At 47.1% G+C, this 23,413-nt stretch overlaps 1 protein-coding gene and 2 long non-coding RNA genes across 3 annotated transcripts; 1 reads left to right on the top strand and 2 right to left on the bottom strand.

Moving 5' to 3' along the window:
* Positions 1 to 4,303: 4,303 nt before the first annotated feature.
* On the bottom strand, positions 4,304 to 4,891 carry LOC113566281. The gene is made up of 3 exons (XR_003409037.1): positions 4,838 to 4,891; positions 4,648 to 4,785; positions 4,304 to 4,586 (listed from the first exon to the last, which is right to left on the bottom strand). It is a non-coding gene; the product is annotated as an uncharacterized LOC113566281 (long non-coding RNA).
* A 338-nt stretch (positions 4,892 to 5,229) lies between these two features.
* On the bottom strand, positions 5,230 to 5,786 carry LOC113566282. Its single transcript, XR_003409038.1, has 3 exons — positions 5,758 to 5,786; positions 5,570 to 5,705; positions 5,230 to 5,508 (listed from the first exon to the last, which is right to left on the bottom strand). It is a non-coding gene; the product is annotated as an uncharacterized LOC113566282 (long non-coding RNA).
* Positions 5,787 to 18,322: 12,536 nt separating this feature from the next.
* Positions 18,323 to 20,032, top strand: LOC6597775 (mitochondrial import receptor subunit TOM70). Its single transcript, XM_002022942.1, has one exon. The coding sequence runs from the start codon at positions 18,323 to 18,325 to the stop codon at positions 20,030 to 20,032; it is 1,710 nt and encodes a 569-aa protein (XP_002022978.1).
* The last annotated feature ends 3,381 nt before the right edge of the window (positions 20,033 to 23,413 follow it).

The following is a 23,413-nucleotide window of genomic DNA, read 5'->3' as shown; positions in this document are numbered from 1 at the left end:
CATCAGTTGCGGATTTTTATGCTGATTTTGACCCAGTTGACTCCAGTCTGGCTCTGCCTCTGGCTGTAGTCCATGAATTGTGATTGCGACAATTGCTTACCCGATGATAAGTATAGGAAGATGAATAAGTAGTGGGTGATGGGGATCTACTATATAACCAAACCTCTCAAGTCACCACCAAATTAAGCTTCTTTGGACCCATTCATATACCATACGAGCATGTCATATATTAGAGCCCCTTTCCCCTTTGTGTTTGTTGCTTGTATCAGTCGGGGGGCTGGGCATGCGACCAGTTCCGGCCCGGATAGCGATTACGATCGTTGAAGATCTTCATGATGGGGCATGTGTGATGTATGTGGAGCATCACCGCGGAACAGATAAAAAGATCAAAATGCCGACAAAGACAAACAAGGGACATACTCGTATAAACGGCGCGGCGTTAAAGCTCTCCGCACAAGATGTTTAATATTTGCCCACAAAAACAAAAACACCAGACACCAGACGTCAGTCTAGATGTGATAAAAAAGTAACAAAGATACTAAAGAGAGCGAGGCGGTGATCTCCGGATCTTAGTCACACACCAAAGAAGCAGCCGACACCGACACCGATACCGGCTGGGCCTAGGGCTAGCCCACCCGGCCGGCCGGCTCTGACCTTACCCCGTTGCGGCATGCCCCTGCCGCTAGCCGCTAACCGTGTTGCCTTACGGTCCTTGGGTTTTATGGCCAACGACCAGCATGATCAAGAGACAAATCCGCGCATCATTAAAAGTTATGACCTACCCCATTCCCGGGGTCAGAGCTCTACGGAACTTGCTCTGGGCCGCAGGGTCTCAGGGTTTTCGGGAGGGCCTCTGTGGTGGTCTCTGCGCGCTCTGACCTCCCTTTCCACTCTCGTTTTCGCCCTAAATCCAATCCAATCCAATCCGAATCCCCATCCAATCCCTTTCCAATCTCCGCCGCTCAGTCTCGTGGCCTCTGCCTCCGTTTGAGACTCGAGTCTCTGGCAAATCGGAGCAATTGGTATGCAAAGTGCGCAGACTGGCTTAATTTCTGTTTGAGGCCGTTTCGTTTAATTGCTGCGCCACATTATGTGACAAGAAGCGGAGCTTCTACGTATACGTATAGCCGTCTGATCCGTAACCCTTTTGTTTTTCTGATAAGCGAAAAAGACACAGAAATATAGAGACAGAGAGGGAGAGAGAGAGAGAGAGAGAAAAACGAAAACAAATATGTCATGCAATAAAAACCACAGCCGCAAAACGTTGTGTCTGATAAAATAATTGAAAATGTATTTAATCTAAGTATTTCCCACGATCCCTCGAGGCTCCAGCCACAGCTCCCGACTTGCGGAGAAGGGGGCTCGCAATTGGCACAAAGATTATTAAGTTAATTTTATGGAAATTAGGGAGACACAAAAGCGAGCAAGTTCATTAAGTGGAAATGCCTTTTACATTTATTCAATTAGCATGCCGTGCAGGGGAAGGGCTGGGGCAGGCACACTGCGTCTTCCATGTGCCACATGTGCCACATGGGCCACTACTTAGGCCCAACCACAACCACAACCACAACCCCACTCCAATCCAATCCAATCCCACCTGGCACCCACCTTATCACCGGGGTCGCGTAGTCGCGTCGCGTCGCCCTTCCCTGCCCCTTCCTTGCCCCTACCTTGTCACTCGGTTGTGCTCCAATTGCCCAAAGATACATATCGTCACTACTTCATTGTGCACTCCACTTGGTATGCACCCGATGGGACCAGCTTTTGAATATCAACTACTTTGTACAATGCTCTCGATACTCGGGAAAGCTGTACGTTTTCAGCAGCCCTTAACTCGAAGAATTTTCAATTCATCCGAAGATTGAAGTTTAACGTTTGCCGAAATCGTTGGGATCTACTATGCTCTTGACTTCACTTCAACGATTCTTAGGGAATTACTCGACCTTATCGGAGCGAAGAGTACATATTTTCTCAACTGTACTACCAGCTCTTTCAGTAATAATGTCAACATTAATCAAAATTTCTTAAAGCCCAAAGTATGCGCTTGTTTGGTTCAAAGAAGTATTTCTATATGCTCTGCATAAAAAGTATCCGTTTAATAATACTCCGATGACCCATCCCATTCCAGGAGTATCTCTTTCCACAATGGGAACCAATCTATGTCAGAGTTTCCTAAGAATCCTTCAATTCCCCAATTATACAACGATCCCACACAACACACCAGAGACCAAGGGAAAAACAGGAGCAAAAGAAACCCTATGGACGCTGATTCTCTACAAAAAAAAGAACAAAAGAAGGGGAACACGGAGATCACAAGATCAGCGGCTTATCGATGGGATCAGGTGACAAAAATTAACCACACAATGGAGAAGAAATCAATAAAGACAGGACAGACAGAGAGCGAGAGAGAGAGAGAGAGAGAGAGAGAAACGGAAACAATTAGGCACCTGACTTCCTCAGGATGCCAATGAACGGGATGCAAACTGTAACCGATCACGTTCAGGTGGGTCTCCTCTCCAGGCTCCAGCACTTAGGATGGGGCATCCGTATGTCCGTATGTCGGAGCTCTAGCCCAGAGACTGGGTCTGAGTCTGGTGTGGACGATCATGCATACACAATATGTGCGTATGCACTCGTCTCATATTTCAACGGGGGGACAGAGACAGGGACAAAGAGTCAAAGAGTCGGAGCTCGCACCTGAGGAGAAAACACAATGAGATACTATACAGCAGCATTGGGCAATCACTTGACCTCTTTCAGGATGTTGTTGCTGTTGCTGTCGGGGGATTGGATTGAATTGGATTGGGGAGTGGGCAGTGGGCAGTGGGGAGTGGATAGTGGTGGATAATGGACAATGAAGAGGTTCAAGTGCGTCTCCGGCTGCTGCTGTCTGGTGGATTATGTCACAGCACGAGTGAATGCCAGAGTCCAAGTCCGATTCCGATTCCGAATCCAAATCCAATTCCGACTCTTAGTCCAAGTCCCAGTCCAAGTCCGAGTGCGCACATTTCTGAGGGCCATTGATGATGTTCCGGCTGGCATATAAATAAGCCCAGCAGCAGCCAGCCCCTTGGCTAGCAGTAGCAGCAGCAGCACTTCCCTCTCCAGCGCAGGCATCCTCACGTTTTCCCCATAAAATACATTTTCGACCGAAATTTGTTGTTTTTTTTTCGGTTTTTTCTTTTTGGTAGCTGCTTGTTGTAGTGCCTTTTAAACGATTCCCACGGAGCGTCAACCGGCGGACGAGCGTGGGCGGACGCACTGACGACAACAACAACGACATAATCTTCTTCTTCTTCTTCTGTTGGGGCCTTACCTAACTAACCTAACGCATCATGATCATCGGATGCCAAGATCATCCATCCACCGCTCAATTAGTATGCATCCCATCGCTTTGGCTCGCATCGCATCGCATCGCATCGCTGCCTGGAAAGCCATTAAATAAGCGAGAGACGAGACGCAGCAGCGACCTCAAAAATGGCAAATGCTGGAGATGGAGATGGATGTGGATATGGTTGTGGATGTGGAGATGGAACTGGAACTGGAGAGAGACCGGCCAGAGACATTCCAACCAGAGACAGAGACAGAGACGACATCAACATGAGCAGCAACCTCTCATCCCCATCAAGTACCAATTTAATGGCAGCTCTCTGGAAGCGGAGGCCGGCCATGGGGCCGGGCCGCCTCCCTCTCGAAATTAGTATTCGAAGAGCGGTGCCTGCCATTGACAACTCCAGCCGAAGGAAATGCTTCTGACTTCGAGTCTGACTCCAGCTCCGTCTCATTCTCCGTCTCCGGATGAATGATGCTCCTCAAAGAACCAGGCTCAATTTTTACGAGCATGTCTGACACGTTTGCCTCTCTGCCACTCTGTATTATGCAGTTGAATCTTCTGGTCCCGGGATGTCAGTTTACTATCCAAGTGGCAGGTCGTAATGCCCATGCAAATCGTAATCGTAAGCGTAATCGTAATCGAACTTATGAAACTTATGAACTTATTGATAGTAAAAAATCTGAAATGTGTGCCCAAAGACTCCGCAATTTTCCCACTACAAATCGCAGAACATACTCGCATAATCGTTTTAGCTTCCCAAAATACCACAAATCAGTCTACAATGAACGCCCCTGGGACTCACTTATCTCAACACAATCTCGAGTACGAAGTGGGTATTACCTGGAAATGCCTTATTTTCCATGATTTCCGTACATCGCATAGGCTGAGCTTCATCACTCCAATATAGATACGTAAGTCTCAAACCCCACCTCCATCCCTGAAACCTTAGAAAAATACTTCATCGGAGAGTTTGAATTTAAATTCGTAAAAGTGTTTTTATTTATTACTAAAATGAAGGAGTGCGCATTTCATCACAGTTATACATATTGAATCCTCTAGCAATGCGGGCCAGCCGCAAAGGAAGATGTAGTCCTCTTATAGGGAGACAACGAAAATACCAGACTAGGTACCGAAATAGGTGCGGTACTCTGCTGGGTGTCCATCCCGATGTAGCCTTTGGTGACTTCAGTGGTGCGCTGTTGGATGCGAGCAGATTGCCCTGATTTCATCCAACGTTTTGTGTAGAAGTAGGCTGAGGACATTTTGCAATAATTATCATTAAATGTATTATACTGGAATATATTTTCACTTACCCATGTTAAAGAAACGATTAAACAAATGTAGCCATGAGTAGAAGTGTAGGGTAGTGTTTTCCATTAAGGAAACCGAGCTTTATTATACCTTATTGTACCGTGGTGGTACTGGCGTTCCCAGGTGAGCAAACTGGGAAGCTTTTTGCAAACGTTATTATTGGATATATTTCATTGGAATATTTACACTTACCCATTTTAAAATGTCAAACAAAAAAACAAAAAAGTGTATTTTGTGTATTTTCCATTCGTTGCTCTCGAACCAATGAGCAATGAATGTGAACTGAATATTTCACACAATATTTTTGTAGCACATTTCTGGTGCTCAAAAATCTGCTTTTAAACGATTCCACAGCCTACTATTTGTCGCCTTTTCGGCTTGTCCCACAGGATGGGGTAGGATTCTATAAGTTACGATGAACCCTCGAGCACTGAGGGAACCCCTCGCCAGCAACAACACAAACGCAGAGAAGGCTTTTAGAAAACGATGTCTGCTGGACAACGAATAGCCTTAGTTTCAGTAGCTGTGAAAACATGTCATCGACACTTAGTTTCGCAACAACTCATAGCTCAAACCCATAGAGATATACTTCATAGTAAACATTATTTTATTTATTGATAACAAGAAGGAGTGCGCATTTCATCACAGTTATACATATTGTATCCTCTAGCAATGCGGGCCAGCCGCAAAGGAAGACGTAGTCCTCTTTGAGGGAGACAACGAAAATACCAGACTAGGTACCGAAATAGGTGCGGTACTCTGCTGGGTGTCCATCCCGATGTAGCCTTTGGTGACTTCAGTGGTGCGCTGTTGGATGCGAGCAGATTGCCCTGATTTCATCCAACGATTTGTGTAGAAGTAGGCTGAGGACATTTTGCAATAATTATCATTAAATGTATTATACTGGAATATATTTTCACTTACCCATTTTAAAGAAACGATTAAACAAATGTAGCCATGAGTAGAAGTGTAGGGTAGTTTTCCATTAAGGAAACCGAGCTTTATTATACCTTATTGTACCGTGGTGGTACTGGCGTTCCCAGGTGAGCAAACTGGGAAGCTTTTTGCAAACGTTATTATTGGATATATTTCATTGGAATATTTACACTTACCCATTTTAAAATGTCAAACAAAAAAACAAAAAAAGTGTATTTTGTGTATTTTGTGTATTTTCCATTCGTTGCTCTCGAACCAATGAGCAATGAATGTGAACTGAATATTTCACACAATATTTTTGTAGCACATTTCTGGTGCTCAAAAATCTGCTTTTAAACGATTCCACAGACTACTATTTCCCACTTTTTCGGTTGCAAATCGTCCATATCAAGTAGGCATAGAAATAGCCATTGGATATCCGAATTTATTTGTCGTTGATGCACCACAAAACATGTATTGCAAAGATTTGCGAAGAATGTAAGAAATTTTTTTATTGAATGTTGATCTACATCATTCTCTATCTCCTGCTTGCTGCGGGACTATGTTCCATCTGGTTTGGGGAACAATCATGGCATCTAGTTCCAAAAGAGTCCCCAATAGGATGCATAATCAAAGGCAGGAGTTCTTTACTCAATTCATGATTATCCTCCTTAGTATTCTGAGACCTAGGACATTCCGTAACTTATTTTGCCTTTGGAATGAGTCTCTATCGGTTTCTATATCATATTGTCTAGGATCAGTGACCACAAGAAGCGTCTCTTGTCAGTCAGCATTCTGATCAGCAGTGCGATCACGTGCCTTGGCGATCTCAAGAGGCCTGTGCGGGGGAATCCTGATCGAAGATCTACGGATCTGCTGTGATCTATTCGAGCCCGAGCAACAGTTAAGTTCAAGAAACCCTGCACGGGATCTCTGGGATTATTGTTTTGGGCAGGCGGCCAGATCGAGGGACTCTGGCATCGACTAACTGATCGATCGGCGTGTGGTACTCGCAAGTACTTAAAATTCTGAGAGCAAATCGATGCAGCACAGAGGCCCAACTATTCGGGCTCGTAAAAGCCAGACAACAGCAGGGGGATGGGAGTGGAGTGGAGTGGAGTCTTGGGCATGGCCATTGTCCGACGTACGACGATGTACGATGTCCGATGTCGCCGCCAAAGTGCGGAGAAATTATCAAAGTGAAAGAAAGACCAGCAAAGGAGGAGACAGCCAGGTAAATTGAAGAAAGACATTGCACAGATACTACTCGTCGCATATGGAAACGGGTCTGGTCTGGCCCTGCCCTGCCCCTGCTTCTGCCTCTGCCTCTGCTTTGGGGCCCTGGCTGTGGACTTTGGAAAAGAGAAAGAGAGAGACAGGGACAGGAAATGCTCTCTGTCATGATCATTTTCCATAATTAAACGGACGCACTCCCAAGACATTGGCCACTGTTGTGGGTTAAATGGGTTTGTTGGCCCCACACCATTAGGCATTTCATTTAAAGTTCCCCCGGGTCCCAGGTCCCAGGTTCCAGACCCCAGTCCCCAACAAACACACACTGACACCCCACATACCGCCATAGTCATTCCTATTCCCCATCTGCATAGGTGTAATAGATAGATGGATAGATACTCGTACGTGTAGATACACAGATACGTATATGAGTATATACTGGCTTGTGTGATCGGTTAATTGAATCGTCGTCGTCTTTTGGCGTTTTAGCAATGGCTTCGTTTTACTTTTGCATTCGCACTCCTCTGCGTGAGCGCTCTAATAACCGCAACATTGATTTTAACACCTTGAGGGCTACCATTCGATTGGCAGATATGTGGCTTGGGTATCAGTGCTTTGAGTGCCAGTTGGATAGTTTATTGATCGTTTGATTTGTTGAAGGTAGTTTTGATGGGACAATGAAATGATCGCCTCGATGCTTTTGCTAATTGTACTCCCAATAGCTCATGGGTAGCTTTGGTCCATCTTGCTCCTCATATCCTTCTCAATCATCTGCTGGGACAATGAATCCTCGATTTTAGGGTATCAGCAAATCGACTCTGATGTGTCGCAAGAGTTCCGATAATTGGCTAATTGAATTATTTATGTATACAAGTTTAGAATAACAATATTAATAATTGGCCGGGAGGATGTGGGTCCGCTCAGCACGACATTGACTGCCTTGACTCGCCGCTGATTGCTTCGCTGGCTCTTCCCAAGGTGCCATCTTCTTGCTGTTTCTGCTTCTGCTTCTGCTACTCTGATGGTCTTCCATGTGGGCGGATGTGCCCGTGTGCCCGCTGTGTGTTGTTGTCCATGCTTGGGCATGGACTGCCATTGCATGCGGCTCGAATTGCGTTCAAGGCGTTTGCAAGTCAAAGAGTCCGTAAACCTTGCCGGCCAACCGTTAATTGAACAGAAGCCTCTGAAGCTTTGGGGCCACTTGAACCATTCTAAGGTCTGGGCTAGAAGAGAGAAAGACCCATGTGGAGGCTATAAGCTACTCTTAAGGTCTGGGTACATCCTCATCTAAATCTGTATATATTCAAGGACTAGCTACCCCTTCATCGCCACTGCTCCCCCGCAGTGCTCTGCCCCATTTGTCCCACGGACTCTCTCTGGGAATCTCTGAATCTTGGTTCCTGGTGCATTCTCCCCTCGGAGTTGTGGGTGCTCGATAAGCAGGGTAAATATTTAATCAACTTAACCGCAATAAACCGAAATCACAACACCCTGGGACACATTCTGTTCTGTTTGTGTGTGTGTGTGTGTTTCTGGACCCTCTGGATGGATGGACGGATACGGATGGATGTATGGATGGATGGATGGATGGATGGATGGATGGCTGGATGGATGGATTGTGCTGATGTGGACACCTGCGCGCTAGCTGATAAACTTTTTCAGCGCCGCAACTCGATCGAATTTCGGATCCGTTTCGTTTCGTTTCGGCTGGGTTTTCGGGTGAGAGGAGATTGGATGCCACGGTGGTTGATATCTGGGCATCTCTCAGGTACATATGTGTACGTAAAAGAGTACGATTGCGAGTGTGCGACTGACTGTGTCTATATCGTTATTTGATTTCGCTCTGATCGTGTGAAGGTTTTGACTTATTTTTATGAGTCTTTATCTTATCGTATATTATTTATGATAGAGCGCTGGGATGGCTGATGGCTTGAGAACGGCTAAAGGAACGAAAGTGTTGCAAGATTCAGATTCTATGCCTCTTCTAACCCTCACTCCTATCCTCATTCCCATCCCCATCCCCATCCACAATCATCGCTCTGTTGTCTCACTCTCTCTCTCTCTCTCTCTCTCTCTCTCTATCTTTCTCTTTTGTGGTGTGCTCTTGCTCTCGCGCCAAACACGAACGGATTTCATCCGGACGGATGTGAGCATTACTTTTTATGGATATTTATGTACGGAACGTGACCGTCGAAAAAAAAGCAGCTGCTGGCTCGAGCCCAATCCCGAGGCGTGGAAGAGGCCGCGCAGAACTCTCTTTGGGGGCTCCCTTTGGGGCAGTGGACGACGCCCCAAGACTGTTAATGTGTGAAGCAGGAAATCGACAAAGCAGAATCACCCATCCGCCAGCAATCGTTTATCGATTGTCGGAGCTTTTCAATGCTGAGGAAGAGAGAGGAAGATCATCACGATCATGACGATAGTTGATAACTGTAAATACCGCCCAGCACGACCACTTGCACGAGCTTCTTCTGCCTTCACCCCACACTCCCCATAAGAATCCACTGGACACCGGGGGAGTCCATTCGACAAAGCTCAGCAGAAAAAAATCTCAAGAAAGAACCAGAAGGAAAGACGAACTCTGGGTGCCGTGCCGCAGTATCAGATACACTTCCAAAACTGAGAGGCATACAACATGTAACAAGAAGAAAGTATTTAGACGGAAACTCAACACACAAACAACAAATTTTAGAGGTGCTAAAATACCAAATCTGAATAGCAACATTATAACGACAAACAGCTAGAAGACAGGAGAAAGCTGAGTATGAGAGAATGCTAACGGGGAAAAAACATTTCAGCTGATCAGTGAGCTTTTGCTGTTGCCTTTGCGGTTGTTGTGCAGCCTCCTGACGTAAGACCCGGCCTCGGATAACGCGACGGTCTGGTGCCAGTCTGCCGCACATGTGGATAATGGATATACAACATGATCAGGCGGATATGCAGATAGTGTACACAATTTTAATATTTGGATTTGGATGTGACGTAAGGGCGTACCTCTGCGGAAAACGGACAATCCATCGGGTGTTGACGACCCGCGGCGATGAGGTGCGCGTGCGCCGAAAAGATCCATCGAAAGTGATACGATACTCGTATTAGACATGCGATAGCGGGGCCATGGACATGTGTAAGTTGAACACCTCTGGGAACTCTGGAGACTCTGGGCATCGAGCTGGGAGCTGCGTGAGGACAGGGGGACTGAATGGAGCAAAGTCGAAGAACTGACGCCGATGCGGGCATTGGAAACGCGAGATTAAAGCTTTGGTCAGCTATCCTCGGGTTTGGTGACCCCGACATTCCCATAGGTAGGACGTCCACTCTGAATACGAGTCGGAAATCGTTCATAAGCCATGCCAATGAATACAATGTATTCTGTATGTTCTGATTTGAGATTGGATGAGAGGAGAATGGGTACGAATGGGCCCCAGTAAAAGCGGTTGGGGCTAGAAGTGACCCTCTGCTGGAATTGAGAGCACAGCATTGACTGGCTAAGTATTAACAGCCCAATCAAACAACCCGAGGATGAGAAGTCAGAAATGGCCTTAAGACACGAGCACAACACGTCTTCGACCTAGAAGCAGACACCCGCGAGTGTCGGTTAACAAATGCAATTGCATCTTGCAATTTTCCTCTTCAATTTCCATTTCCATTTGCCGTACTATTCATAAAACAAACAAACACAAATGCAAACACAAAAAAACAAAAAAAAATAAACAAAAAAAGCAAAACCGAGCGAAATCATAATAAATATCTCGCGTAAATGCAACAAATTTGTGGCGCATGCGCAACCAACAGAAGCGACGATGAGGTAGCAGTAGAGGCAGCGGCAGCCACTCTCCATCGCCTCCAGAGTGAGGTGGTGGCTGCTGCTGCTCCTCCGAATGTGGCAGTGGCTGCCGTGCAATTAATAAAAACAACAGCCAGCCCTCCGTTCAGCCCCTGCCAGACCCACTCTTAGACCCAGTCCCAGCTCCCAGCAACAAGGAAAAAAAAAACAAAAACAACAACACCCTCAGTAGTTCCTCTGCCGTGGCACGGCGATGAGCCAACATTTTAACTGGCGGCACGCGCTGCGATGCAATTTTCGTATCTGCAAGATATAGAAACTGTTGGCGCAGCTTTTCAGGTGCCTTTTATGATTTGCGCTCGCTTTATATAATCAAAAACGAACAAAAACTGCACAACCCAATGAAAAATTGTTCGAAAACTGAAAGAAGTAGGCAGCAGCAGCAGCAGCAGCAGCAGAAACATTTCATAATTGAAAATGTTGCAACTATTTGGCAGCGCGCTCTTCCATCCATCCATCCATCCATCCATCCATCTGTCTGCTCGGCTGGCTCTTGCTGCGTTGCATGTTTGATTTCTGTTAATGCAATGCGGCATCTTGTTGCTGTTGTAATTAACAAAAAAGTATATAAGTATATATAAAATACATAGATGTATCCATATCTCCACTCCAGAAAGAGGAAGTGTTCGCATCGCATATCAATTGCCTGGAAACGCGATCCGATCACTGCCGGGTTTGCTCACACACAGAGAGTGAGAGAGTAGTAAATCCACGAAAATCCCATTGGAAAAGAGGCTACAGCCTCCTCCAAATCATAGCCGCTAATGAGTCATCGGATTGCATGCTAATAGGATTTTAGCAGTTCTATGACAACTCTGGAATTTGTGCATGAATTACTTTTGTATTTAGCATGAACAAGATCTGACCTGATCCGTTGGTCCTGAGTGAACTAGTCGTAAATCCCATCCTAACAGCACTAGCAATCGTTCGATCTATTACTAATGAATGAGAAAAGGGAGAAAATTCGATTCTTTTACAGTCTTCGATGGAGCATGGAGCTGCTGCTAGTACTTCCAACTTCCGATCTCTATCTATGGCTATCTCCAATCCATCCAAATTCACAAAATAACCGAGAAGAAGATCTTAAAGTTGGCTTTTTGGGGAAATAATTAAGTTGGATCTACTTGTCACTTTTGGCCGTTGTTGTGTGGTCGGGAGACCTATGGCGAACGAGACGAGCTACAAGCTATTTCGGGACCAGGTGGAGTTGGTATGGGTATGGGTATGGGTATGGGTATGGGTATGGGTACGGGGATTCTCTGGCCAACTTGAGAGAGCTGGGGAAAGAGTGCTAACGGAAACTGTTTAGCCACAGCCACAAGCTGGCCGTCAAGAGACAGCCACTGACCATTGACCACTGCGTCAGCCAGTTCCCAGTTCGGTCAGCTTTCATCTAGAGCAGAGTACAATATCTTTTATGGCTATAAAACATATTACGAGTAGTGCGTTGCGGTGCGATGCGGTGCGGTGCTGTGTGGTGACTCTTGTTGTGTCTGTGTCTCGGATTGTCTCGGTTTGGGGCGCAGTTAAAACGACACTCGGCGTGGGTCAAAAGGTGCTGAGAACGGAGCGAAGCAAATGATGCTGAAATTGTGGAAATCCGAAACTTGTTTCACCTCTCACCATGTCGGGCTAGTGTCCCCCCAAAGGCCCCTCCAGCATTTAGGCGGATTTATGTTGAAATAATCGTACTCGTAGAGGTTGCACTGCCCCCAGTTTCCAGTTTCCACTTTCCACTTCCACAAAACCAAAACAAAAACCCAAACGAGGACCGTTCCCATTTCGAGCCTGAGAAATGTTCCGCCCGTGATGAGGAGATGATGAGATGCGGACAGGACATTTGACTAATTGGTTAGGCAGCTGATCGGCGATCAGGGGATCAGGGGATCAGCGGATCGCCGATCGGAGCAGGACAATAGATCGAAGGGTAAATCTGGCCTCAGCCACCACCCGACGAGAGGGATTTTGACACGCAGCCGAGTGGCCAGGCCAAAGATCATCTAAATAGCATCCATCCCCATCCCCATTCACATCACCGTCTTCGGATGATGCTGCTGCTGATGCTCTACTTTCGCCCAGGGGTTCTGTCACCTTCCAAGGACAGAGAGGGGATGGGGAGACAATCACTCAAGGGGTTGCGAACTCATAAATCAACAACGGGAGAGATGGGACGCGAAACCAGTTTAGCGACTTAACCTTTTCTTAGCGAACCAAAGAGGGTGACTTAATCATCTGCATCGTCATCGACTGACCAGAGATCCAGTTTCGTTACGCTTCTCTAACCCTGAACCCCGCTGCCCCTTGCCCCCTGACCACTGCCGCCTGCCCGTACCACATCCATGAGGATGTGGATTATAATGATGACCAATGTCCAGGGCGGAAAATGTTGAACTTTCTGGCTAAAAATTAATTGAATTTGTTGCTGCTGCCGCTGAACCAGCGACAATTCCATTAAAAATGTCCGACAAAGTCCTTTGAACTTTCAACCCAAAGGATGCCGATGCCGATACCGATGCCAAGGGTTGTCCCGAGCTCTTGCCTTCTTGGGTTGGGGTTACGCCAAAGTTAAGAGGCACATTTTGGGTTAGAAAATGTCTGTTTTCCGTGTCCATTATTGAGGCTGAACAAGGGTCGCTCTTTCGGTCTGGACCAATGGGATATCCGTCTCCAGTTCCTAGACGAGCCAATGGCAAAGCTCTGAGGGTTATCGGTTTCATCTTAAATTTCATGGTTTTTAGCCATTGTCTCTACAGATTTTGGCATTTAGATGTGGTTGTATTAATTTACATATCTTTATTTATATATAGGTAAATACATTCTGATGACAATTGTTGTCTTCTGCTCAAATTCCTTTTCATTACAGTCCTCTTCTTGAGAGTCTCTAGAGTACCTCTACAGCTTCAGGTCGTGTTTGACAGGTTTTTTTGGCCTGAGATTGTTTCAGATACTCCTGCTCCAGATTTTTCTTTACACATATTTTCTTCAAGCTCTGTTTTTCAGGGTCTTTGGCTTCAGACTGTATACATATATACAGAGTATCTGCTTCAGATTCTTCTAGATTCAGCTATCGTGCAGTGTCATTTACTCTATTCTGCCAGCAAACTGACCGTTAGATATCCCTCCGTCTAATCCTAGGGTAAACTTGTCCTGCTCTCATTTGGGATTCCATTCATCGGACACGTCCCGTTCTCATTCTCGTTGTTCTTCTTGTCCTCCACCTCCTCCTCTTCGACTTGGACTCGGACTCTGGACTAAAAAACAAAGATATGCATAAAAAAGCAGCGAAAAACCGTTACGTCTTAGCACAATGCCCAAGGGTCCTGCCAGCCTGTCCTTTTCCTTTTTTTGTCGTTCTTGGCGCGCCTGCAACGCGCCAGTCACTGACCTCATTTCGATCGGGTTCGCCCTTCGGCTGGGCCCGATCTGAGCGCCGAACTAAAACTGAAACCGAAACCGAAACGAGACCAAGACCGAAACAAGAACGAGTTGCTCTTAAGGATCCTAAATGACCAAGGAATAGAGGGGTCCGACAGGGCCAGGCCAGCACAGCTGGAAACTACCGGACTGCTAGAAGGATCTTGGATCGATGTTGGAGTTTTCTTGGGGCCTTGTTTGCTCAAGATATCGATGGATTCCGATAGAGCCATCCATATAAGAAAGAAAAGGATCCATCCGTATCGCCTGAAATATCACTATAGCATAAGAGCATATAATCGTCTTGATTCCTTTTCCATTCCATATATAGTGAGCAGTTAACTTTTAATTGACTAAATATTTAAGAGGAGAACATGATCCACTCAATGGGGACTTCTTTCGATACCAAAGAACTGGCTCTTTGTTGAACCAATTAATATACTTTTAATATTTGATGTATATTTTATGCTTGCAGAGATCTGCACCAACTAATAGCCACAACATAATAATTTAATCCCATCTAGGACGACGACTCCGCCCTGATGTCCTGGTCTCGGGACCAGAGATAAATCGCAGCGAGATCAAACTCTCATTAACCCAAAAGATGTGACCGGCCACCGTCCAAGGATCCATAAATTATCATTTTAACGGCCAAGGCAATTGGGATATGTAACGGGGAGGGGATGGTAGTGGATGGGAGGGGCGAAAAAATTACGCAGTCATAAAACAAATTCCTAATCAACTAAAGATTCCGGATCAAATTGTAATACGCATGTTGACCAGTCCAAGGCCCAGTCCCTGTCCCAGTCTCAGAACGGGATGACCGCTCTAGGACGGGGCGCTCTGGTCAGTGGCATGAAATATGAGTTCAGGGCAGATCAGGGCAGGGCAGGGGTTCAGGTTCATCTAGAGGGGACCGCTTGGTCAAGCGTGTAATGCTTAAGGATGTGAGAATGTCTTGGCAATGGCAATTTCACAGTTGCCACAGAGATAGACAGATAGACAGGGATAGACAGAGAGACAGAGGGACAGAGGGAGCGAGAGAGATACATTCATAGAGCAAATCAAGATCATTGACCAACCCAACCCCAACCCAACCCAACTAATATTCAAATGAGGTCGCCTGGATCGGGGCCCGAGGGCCGTAAATTAAGGCGGCCAACTGCTGACCAAATGCAACTGCGACCCGAGTTCGGATAGGAGAGGATCGGGTCGGGTGCAGGGCCCAGGCCCAGGGTGCAGGCCAAGAAGGGCATTGCGAAGGGGTGAATAACGAGCGCGAAACTCATTATAATGGGAGCAAACGGCAAAGGGCACAGGGAGAGGGTGAGGGTGAGGCAGAGGGAAATTGCATTGACCTAAAACTTTAAGACATCGCTGAAGAGCAAGCAACCCCAGCAAGGAGCCGCACCGGACAATGGTCAGTCCGGGGCTACTTAGTGTCCCATCCCGATGCCGATCCCGATCCCATTCCGGTCTGTACTCGAGCTCATTTGCATATTTCGCGCTCTCGATCGGGATGCGATGCGCCTTCGTCTATTTATTTAGCGCCCGATGTGCTCTCCCTGTGCATGTGACTATCCCATTTCCAGATCGGGTCGCGATGGCGATGGCGTTTACGCTGGGAACTTTTCTTGACCGTTGGCCACTCTTTGTGCTTTTATGCCCCGAACTCGACCTCGACCGTCTCTCTTTGGCTTTGTCTCACTCTTCTCGTGCCATCTCTCTCGCAGTTCCAGTCGCAGTCCCAGTCCCTCCGGTGAGTGGTCCATTGTCCAGGGCGTTGCCTTTTGTTTTCTTATGTCATGTTGGACAAGAACTAGGACTTTGCCCGGTCCCAGGGCCCGTACCACATCCACATCCAAATCCAAAGCTCTCAAGGCGCAAACTAGTTTCGTTTTTTTTTTTTTTTTGGCCTGAAGTGAGACATATTTTGCGGCAATCAGCAGCAGCAGGAGCCGGAAGAACCAGCTGTGCTCCCTATCACCTATTCCCATTCCCCAGAGTCCCCAGTCCCAGAGCTACTGTTGAAACTATGCCATGACATTTCCCCCTAAGTAATTATATGCTTCGATTATGGGGCCACTCTTTTGTAGGGAAAGAAGAGAGGTTGAATAAGTAGAAAGCTTTATGCTGAAACTCATAAATACTCGATATAATTTTGAATTTGCTTTTCAGCTTTCATATACCTGGCTATAGACCTACAGTTTTGATTTTTAGTATAATATACTATGCAGTTTTATCGACAAGGACGGACGACTTGCATATGATTCGAATATCTACAAAATGTTCACTTGTACACATATGTACACATTTTCTCATCAAATCAGACTAATTTATATAGATATAAGAGAGAGATCCTGCATTATTTAGAATAGTGGCTTAAAGACCCTTCCGTTTCCAACTGCTCTACAGCCCAATTTCGTTGCAAATCGAATGCTCATCCCTTCCGATTTCGGCCATAAGTTATCGGTTGATAAATCTCCACGCATCCATCATTGCTGATGATGATAATGATGGCGCTGACCTTTTGCCGCATGATGTGACCTGCGGAGTGAACTTTTCCCAATTAATTACTTCATTCCATGCAGTTTATGCCCCGAAAGCCAAGCCCATGCCACAGCCACCCCCAAACAAAAAGTTGGTCAGACGAAACCTCGAGCGGAAGAGTCAACAACGGGACCATCAGGGAAATGAGAGTGGACCGAGGACCGAGGTCCGGGGACCGGGGAGTTGGGGGATGTTCTTTAGTGGGCTGATGCGGCGCTTAATCGTGACTTTTAACGCACACTCCGCCCCTGAGGGAGGGCAGGGATCGCGGGGGGCAAAGGTGAAACTAAACGGCAGCCATTAAGGGTGGCTGTTGGGTCTGGGACTGGGCCTGGGACTGGGACTGGGACAGGGTGTGGCCCACGTCTCGCCCACGCTCTGCGGGAAGCATCTGTGTCTGGGTTTGGCTCTGTTTCTTTTTCGGGCTCTGTTTGCTTTTCTGTTTGTTCTTTCTCTCCTGTTGGCTAATCCCAAAGGCTCTGGCATTTGGAGAGCAGACACTCCATAATTGCATTCGGCACGCCGACTCAACGCTCCGATTCTTTTTGGCCCAGACATCTGACATTTTTGCCAGAGTTTCCAGCAGGAGAGAGATGGATGGAGCATGGAGTGTGGAGTGTGGAGTGTGGAGTGTGGAGTGTGGAGTGGTGCATTCCATTCCTCTTGTGGCACATGCACTTCCTTCCACTTCCGCCCACAGCATGACCAGGAAACGGTTTTCCACCTTTCGTGCTTTTGTGCTTTACGCTAGACAGACTTTCGGTCAGCACTATAAATTCCATATATTTTATATGCACAATGTATGTAGCTATATGTACATACACCCATATCTAAGACTTAAACACGAAGATCGCAGAGTCTTCGATGGGATGGAGCTCCTGCCATTCGAGTGTGTCTTTCTCTAACGGCTCTCTAACGGAGTGACTGTTGGAGCCTGGTAGATGGATATTTGGCGAGACCAGATCTAGCTACCAATTTTAGCTCAAAGCCCCAAGAATACATTGAACTTTAATGCAGACCTTCCCTTCCAACAAGCCGTTCTTTAGGCTCACTCGAGCAAGAGTATTACAGACTTTGGTATTACAAATCAGATGAAAAATACGAGTTTCTGCCTTTATATATAGATATGTACATACATATATGTGTATGTATAAATAATAAATTAAATCGAGATAATCAATGCAATGCAATACAAAAACAACGAAAGTGAAAACGAAATCGAAACCGAAGAAGACACAGACACAGTAGCAGAAACCGAATATAAATCCCATGCAAGTGGCCGGCAATTATCACGTGCAAGCCATGAAACTGGTACAAAGCAGGGGGAACGCCAGGCGGAGGGAGGGAGAGACGGATGGAGAGTGAAGGCAATTCGACCGTGAATCTCCCATGAGTTCATCCAAGAATCATCAATGAAGTAATCATTAATTTCTGCAAGAACTAAGTATCTCTGAAAGGAGTCTGAAAGGAATTGAAACGGAGACTGACAGTGACAGTGACAGAGAAAGAATCAGTTGCTATTCATAGACAAATCGTCAGTAGCTCCATCAAAACTTCAATTTTCAGTTTATTACTTACACAGGCGGCCGTACGATTTCATTTAAAGTTTAGAGCTCGCTCTGAAAACATCTGAAAACAAGATCCACAGTCGGAGCTGACGAAACCTAACTCCTAAAATTTTTTCAAAATTTCTTAAAGAGTTTAATTCAGTTTCAACATCAATGGATATGACACTTCATAAATGGCAGCTGGGGCTCATTGTTGGCACGCCCGTGGTCTACGGCATTGGAAAATATTTGGTCAAGAAGATGATCACGCCGCGCCCCAAGGCTGGGGCTAAGGCCGAGGAAGAAGAACAGCCGCCTCCAGACGAGGGACCCGATGCATCTGCCATTCTGGCTGAAAACAACCCACTGGAGGCCTCTGTGGAGACGTTTGGGCCCAAAGACGGTGCCGGCGATAGCAGTGACCTGGAATATAGACACCTTGTCGCTGATGTCGGCGACTATGGCATGGCCATGGAGACGGAGATTAGGAAACATTGCCAGGGCATGTCTGTCCTGTATCAGAACCGCGCCGTCTGGCATGTGGTGCTCAAGCACTGGGACAAGGTGAAGGAGGACTCCGCCAAGGCGCTGGAGTACGACTGTCGCAACGGCATGGCGTACTTGAGTCGGGCCCGTGCCTACGACGCCACCGGGGAGCTGCAGGAGTGCTTGAACGATCTTGAGGCGGCCCGCGCCCTGTTCCGCGTTTCGTCGATCGCCAATGGGAGCCCCGAATACGAGAGCATCCAAACGTTCTGGAAGCGTGTCCTCCTGCAGGGGGCACGTGCCGATGCCAAGAAGATAATGCGCCAACGAGGTCCACTGTTTCCCTCAAAGGTCCGCATCAACTCATATATGCAGGCCTTTATCGCAGATCCGTTGATGAAGCTGAGCTTCCCTCGACCGGTGACGGAGAATGAAGTTCTGCGCGGGTTCCCTCGTGCTCTCTGGGCTTTCCGTGAGGAGCGTTTTGAGGACGTCATCCCGGCCTGCACCGAGGAAATTGATACATTGGAGTCCCAGTACAAGACGGAAGCCCGGCTCATGCGCGGCACCTTCCATCTGCTGTCCGGCTCCTTCTACGAGTGCCACCAGGACTTCGAAGCAGTGATCGGCGATGCCAAGGCGAACAACGAATTGCGTGCCTATGCGTTAATTCGGAGTGCTGCCCTCTGTTTTCAGCTAAGGAGACAGAACAAGGCCATGGATGCTTTTGAGCAGGCTGAGCGGCTGGTTCGCGACAATCCCGATGTCTATCACCAACGTGGCCTCATCCTGAGCAAGCTGCAGCACTATGAGGTAGCCTTGATGGACTTCGAAATGGCAGCGCGTCTGGCCCCCGGCCACGTCAGTCCCCTGGTCCTCAAGCACTTTACCGAGTACCATCTCTCGAGCCTCGAAAACGACCCTCAACGCATGGAGACGGCGCTCAAAAAGCTTGGCGAGGTCCCATTGGCGCATCCGAATAGTATCGATGCCTACATGATGAGGGGCAGCCTGCTGGCCAGACGGAAAGATTTCGTTGAAGCCCTGCTGTGCTTTGAGCGGGCTACAGAGCTGGCGCCCAAGAATCCCGTTCTGATGGTCAACCGTGCGATCTTGGAGCTGAAGCGGCATGGCAATGCCGAGCTGGTTCTCCCGATGCTCTATGAGGCCATCGAGCTGGATCCGAGGTGCCACATGACATATCCAATCCTGGTCACTCTGGAGATCAAGCGGAATAATCCCGAAAAGGCCATCGAGCTCTTGAACCAGTCCTGTCTCCATACCGGGACCTACAACGAGGTCCTGCACGCCTGCTCAATGCGCAATGCGTTGATGGCGCGCACTGTTGCCAGGAAGAATTTGGGCATTGACTGCGACCCTTCCAAGACCACAGTTTAATTGAAAGTGTTGAAATATATGTATGCATATGGCCATTTCTTTATTAGTCGAAAATCCGAAATCCACATCGATAATCCTATTCTGTGGCTTTTTCCGCCTACCTATTGTTTCAGATAAAGTACGTACGAGTGCGTACTAGTACGAGTATTTTCCCACCTTTAGCGGACCTTTGGCTTTTCACGTTTTCCCACGCCCCCAGCTGCCCCACCAAGCCGCCGTTTATCGCTGGAGCTTTTCACCGCCCGCATGGGATCCCAAAAAGAGGCTCGGGTCGGATCGGGTCGGGTCGAGCGTTTCCCAAGCGAGGAGGCAATGCTGATAAGGTGGTGGACATGTGTTTGTGTGTGGATTTGGTTTCCCGCCATTTGCTCAGCGAACCGAAGACAGCCGCCAAGACAGAAGGTCTATCTTATCAAGAGCAGGGGAAAGGGAGAGGCCTCAAGGCGGTAAGGCATGGATGGGGGTAGGCTGTGTTGCATGTGTTGTATGTCGTGTGTCGTGTGCCGTGCGCCGTGCAGTGTAACGTGCAACGGCTGCGAAGGAGAGCGATTGTCAAGTCGATCGAAGAAGGATCGACGGACCGAGTAACTCTTGCAGCTGACGCGACAGCGTGTGCCACGGACCACGGGCCACGGGCCACGGTCCAGATTATGTACGAGCAGAAGGACAAACGCCAAATCAACTGAGTCGCTCAAGCGTTGCCCACGAAGGAACTGTGTGCGGCAGGAGCTGTGGCAGGGAAGAAGCGCTACAAGAGCTCCACCCAAGGAAATTACAGAAAGAGAGAGAGAGAGAGCCAGCTGCAAGGCCACCCCACTCCACTCCACACCTCGCCGATTCGATGTCATTTCTGGTAAGGCGACATTCGTCATCATCTTGATAGTGCCACATCAACGTATGGCAGCATGTGGGCTGCCCTGGAAGCGACGCGTCTTGTGGGCTTTCCCACTCCTCGAATTATGGCAGTTGTGCAACTTCTTCTACCGCTTCTCTACCGCTATTCCTTTCAGTACTCTCAATTCAAGGTGTTCTCTTGGTTTTTTTTGGGTCCCCCATGAAGCCCCCATGTTCCCCAACATCGTAGAAATGCACCTGACCCAAAAGGTCGATCCTGATATGCTCTCCTAAATGCAATACCTAAAGAAAGAAACCGTATGAGAGAAATCGCTTAAATATGGCATGTTCTGCAGAAAAGTATTCCAAAATGAAATAAGCTCGAACATGGTAATATTTCCAGCTTAACAATATTGCAAATCTTCCTCGGATGCACCGCCGTATGATACCTCTGAGTGGAGGTGCATCTCCACAGTATGCCGGATACTTTTACATCAGTCTTACATTATCACAATGTCACCCAAGAGGGTGTTCAAAAAGGGTTCTAAGAGAGCGAGTGGGCAGCAGCTGGACCCCTGTCGAAGGGAAAAACATCCCATCCCCGACGAAGCGTCCGCGCTCAAGACCATGTCCAGGGGCTAGTACAAAAAATAACTGGCTGAGGCCAAGAAGCGGTGAAACAAGAGCGAACACTAAAGCCGACGACTTCGGGATACCTGGTACTTTATTTATGGTGGTACTGTCTGATAAGTCTTTCAAAGATACAGTTCCCAAATCTGTACTTCTGAAATTGCTCAAGATTCGCAAAGTTCTACAGACAACCAGATGGCATCGTAATACACGATCACAATATAGGGTATATTTTGAGGGGCACATGCTGCGGGGTATAAAAATGTCATGTGGGTTCACCGACGACTGCACAGGGGCACGTGCCCTCTCAAGCGCGAAATGCAACTGCAACAGCAACAGCAAGAGCGGCAACAGAAACAGCAACAACAGCTACAAATGAATGACTGGATAAATGAGGAAGATGCCCCCGACTTTGGTCTTGAGATCTCGGGGCGCCCCTGTCTGTCCCGGTCTTGCCCAAATCGACGATGGCCTGGTCGGGGTCTGGCCTGCTCTTCATCTTTGTATCTTCGTATCTATCTATCTCTATCTCTTTGTGCAGCACTTCCGGCGCTGCGGTTGACTGTGCTCGCGTCCCTCCTACCCAAAACCCATACCCATGCCCCATACACATCTCCTACTCCATCTCCACGAGTATCTGCAGGTCTACCTCTCCCTCACCATCATCATTATCATCATCATTATCGTCATCATCGCCACGATGGCAGTCATCGTTTCGTTTTCTTTAATTGCTCTCTGGACTGGGCCTCTACGTTTGCCTCTGGCTTTGTGCTGTCCTGGCATTCCCGCAGGTTTTCCTTATTTTTCTCAGCCCTCTTCTTTACGACAATGGGGTTGGCTCTTTTTCTGTTTCTGTTTCTTCAGCGTCTCATTTTTCTCTCTTTTTTTTTATTATATTTTTTTGTTTTTTGTTTGTTGTTTTTTTTCCTATTAAAACGTCCCCGGACATTGCAGCTAAATTAGATTAAGCAGTCATGCACATGTCTTTCCCTCTCCCTCTCAATGTCCCTCTCCTTGGCTTACCTTTTTGCCGGGCGTCAGTTGCTGCCGGCAGACAGAAGGTTCTGCCGAGGGTTAAGGTGGAAAACCTTTTCTCTATATGGTTACTGCCGTAACCATGGAGATCAGAAATATCCTTATCCCTGCCCAATAGCTTAAATCCTAAAATCCTCTGATGGAATCGACATCTCAATCCGAATAGCATAACGATTAGAATTCAGAACAAATCAGGGATATTTTCTGGTGTTGAATAAATTCTTGAAAAGCCATTGCTATACGATAGATCTAAGACTGAACGGAAGGCGTTACTATCTTTTCTAGGCGGCTCCATGTCTAAAATCCACTCTATGATGTACGCTTGCAATTTTTGATTTCAAAAGTCATTCCTATATACAGAGAAGCCCCAACATTTACAGCACAATCTAAAGAAAATTCGAAATTGGCAAATATTTTAAAAAAGTTAATAGCATTATGAATTAATTTTGTTGGCTGAATTCGCGAGCGGAAATCGAAAAAACTCTCTTTTTCGATTTTTTACTCCAGTTCGACTGTATCAATTCATGTCGCTTCTACTAAGATCTCTTTGTCCTCTCTGAATATGAATTCTGATATAAAATATATCACTGAATCGTACCTAATACTTTCTTCCATTTAGTTTCATCTGAAAGCTACAATTGTGACACAGTTCTTCGTATTTCTGGGTTCCTAAAGTTAGATCTATGGCAAGAGTGAGGTTTTCCTAGGAAAGAAGTTAAGGATCGATTGACAAATGTTGTTTCCGCCAAGCCGCTTCCATACACTGCTATCCTTGAATTGCTCTTTTTCCGCTATGCCATCGCATCGGATAACAACGATTGCACTTGCAACTGCTGTTGCTGCTGCTGCTGCATGTCCTTGGCTGTTGGCAACTGTTCCATG

The sequence above is a fragment of the Drosophila persimilis genome, unplaced genomic scaffold (genome assembly GCF_003286085.1).
Source record: "Drosophila persimilis strain 14011-0111.01,24,50 unplaced genomic scaffold, DperRS2 tig00000653-arrow-arrow-pilon, whole genome shotgun sequence".
Lineage (NCBI taxonomy): Eukaryota > Metazoa > Arthropoda > Insecta > Diptera > Drosophilidae > Drosophila > Drosophila persimilis.
The sequence above is the reverse complement of the archived record's forward strand: the minus strand, read 5'-3'. Positions and strand labels throughout refer to the sequence as shown.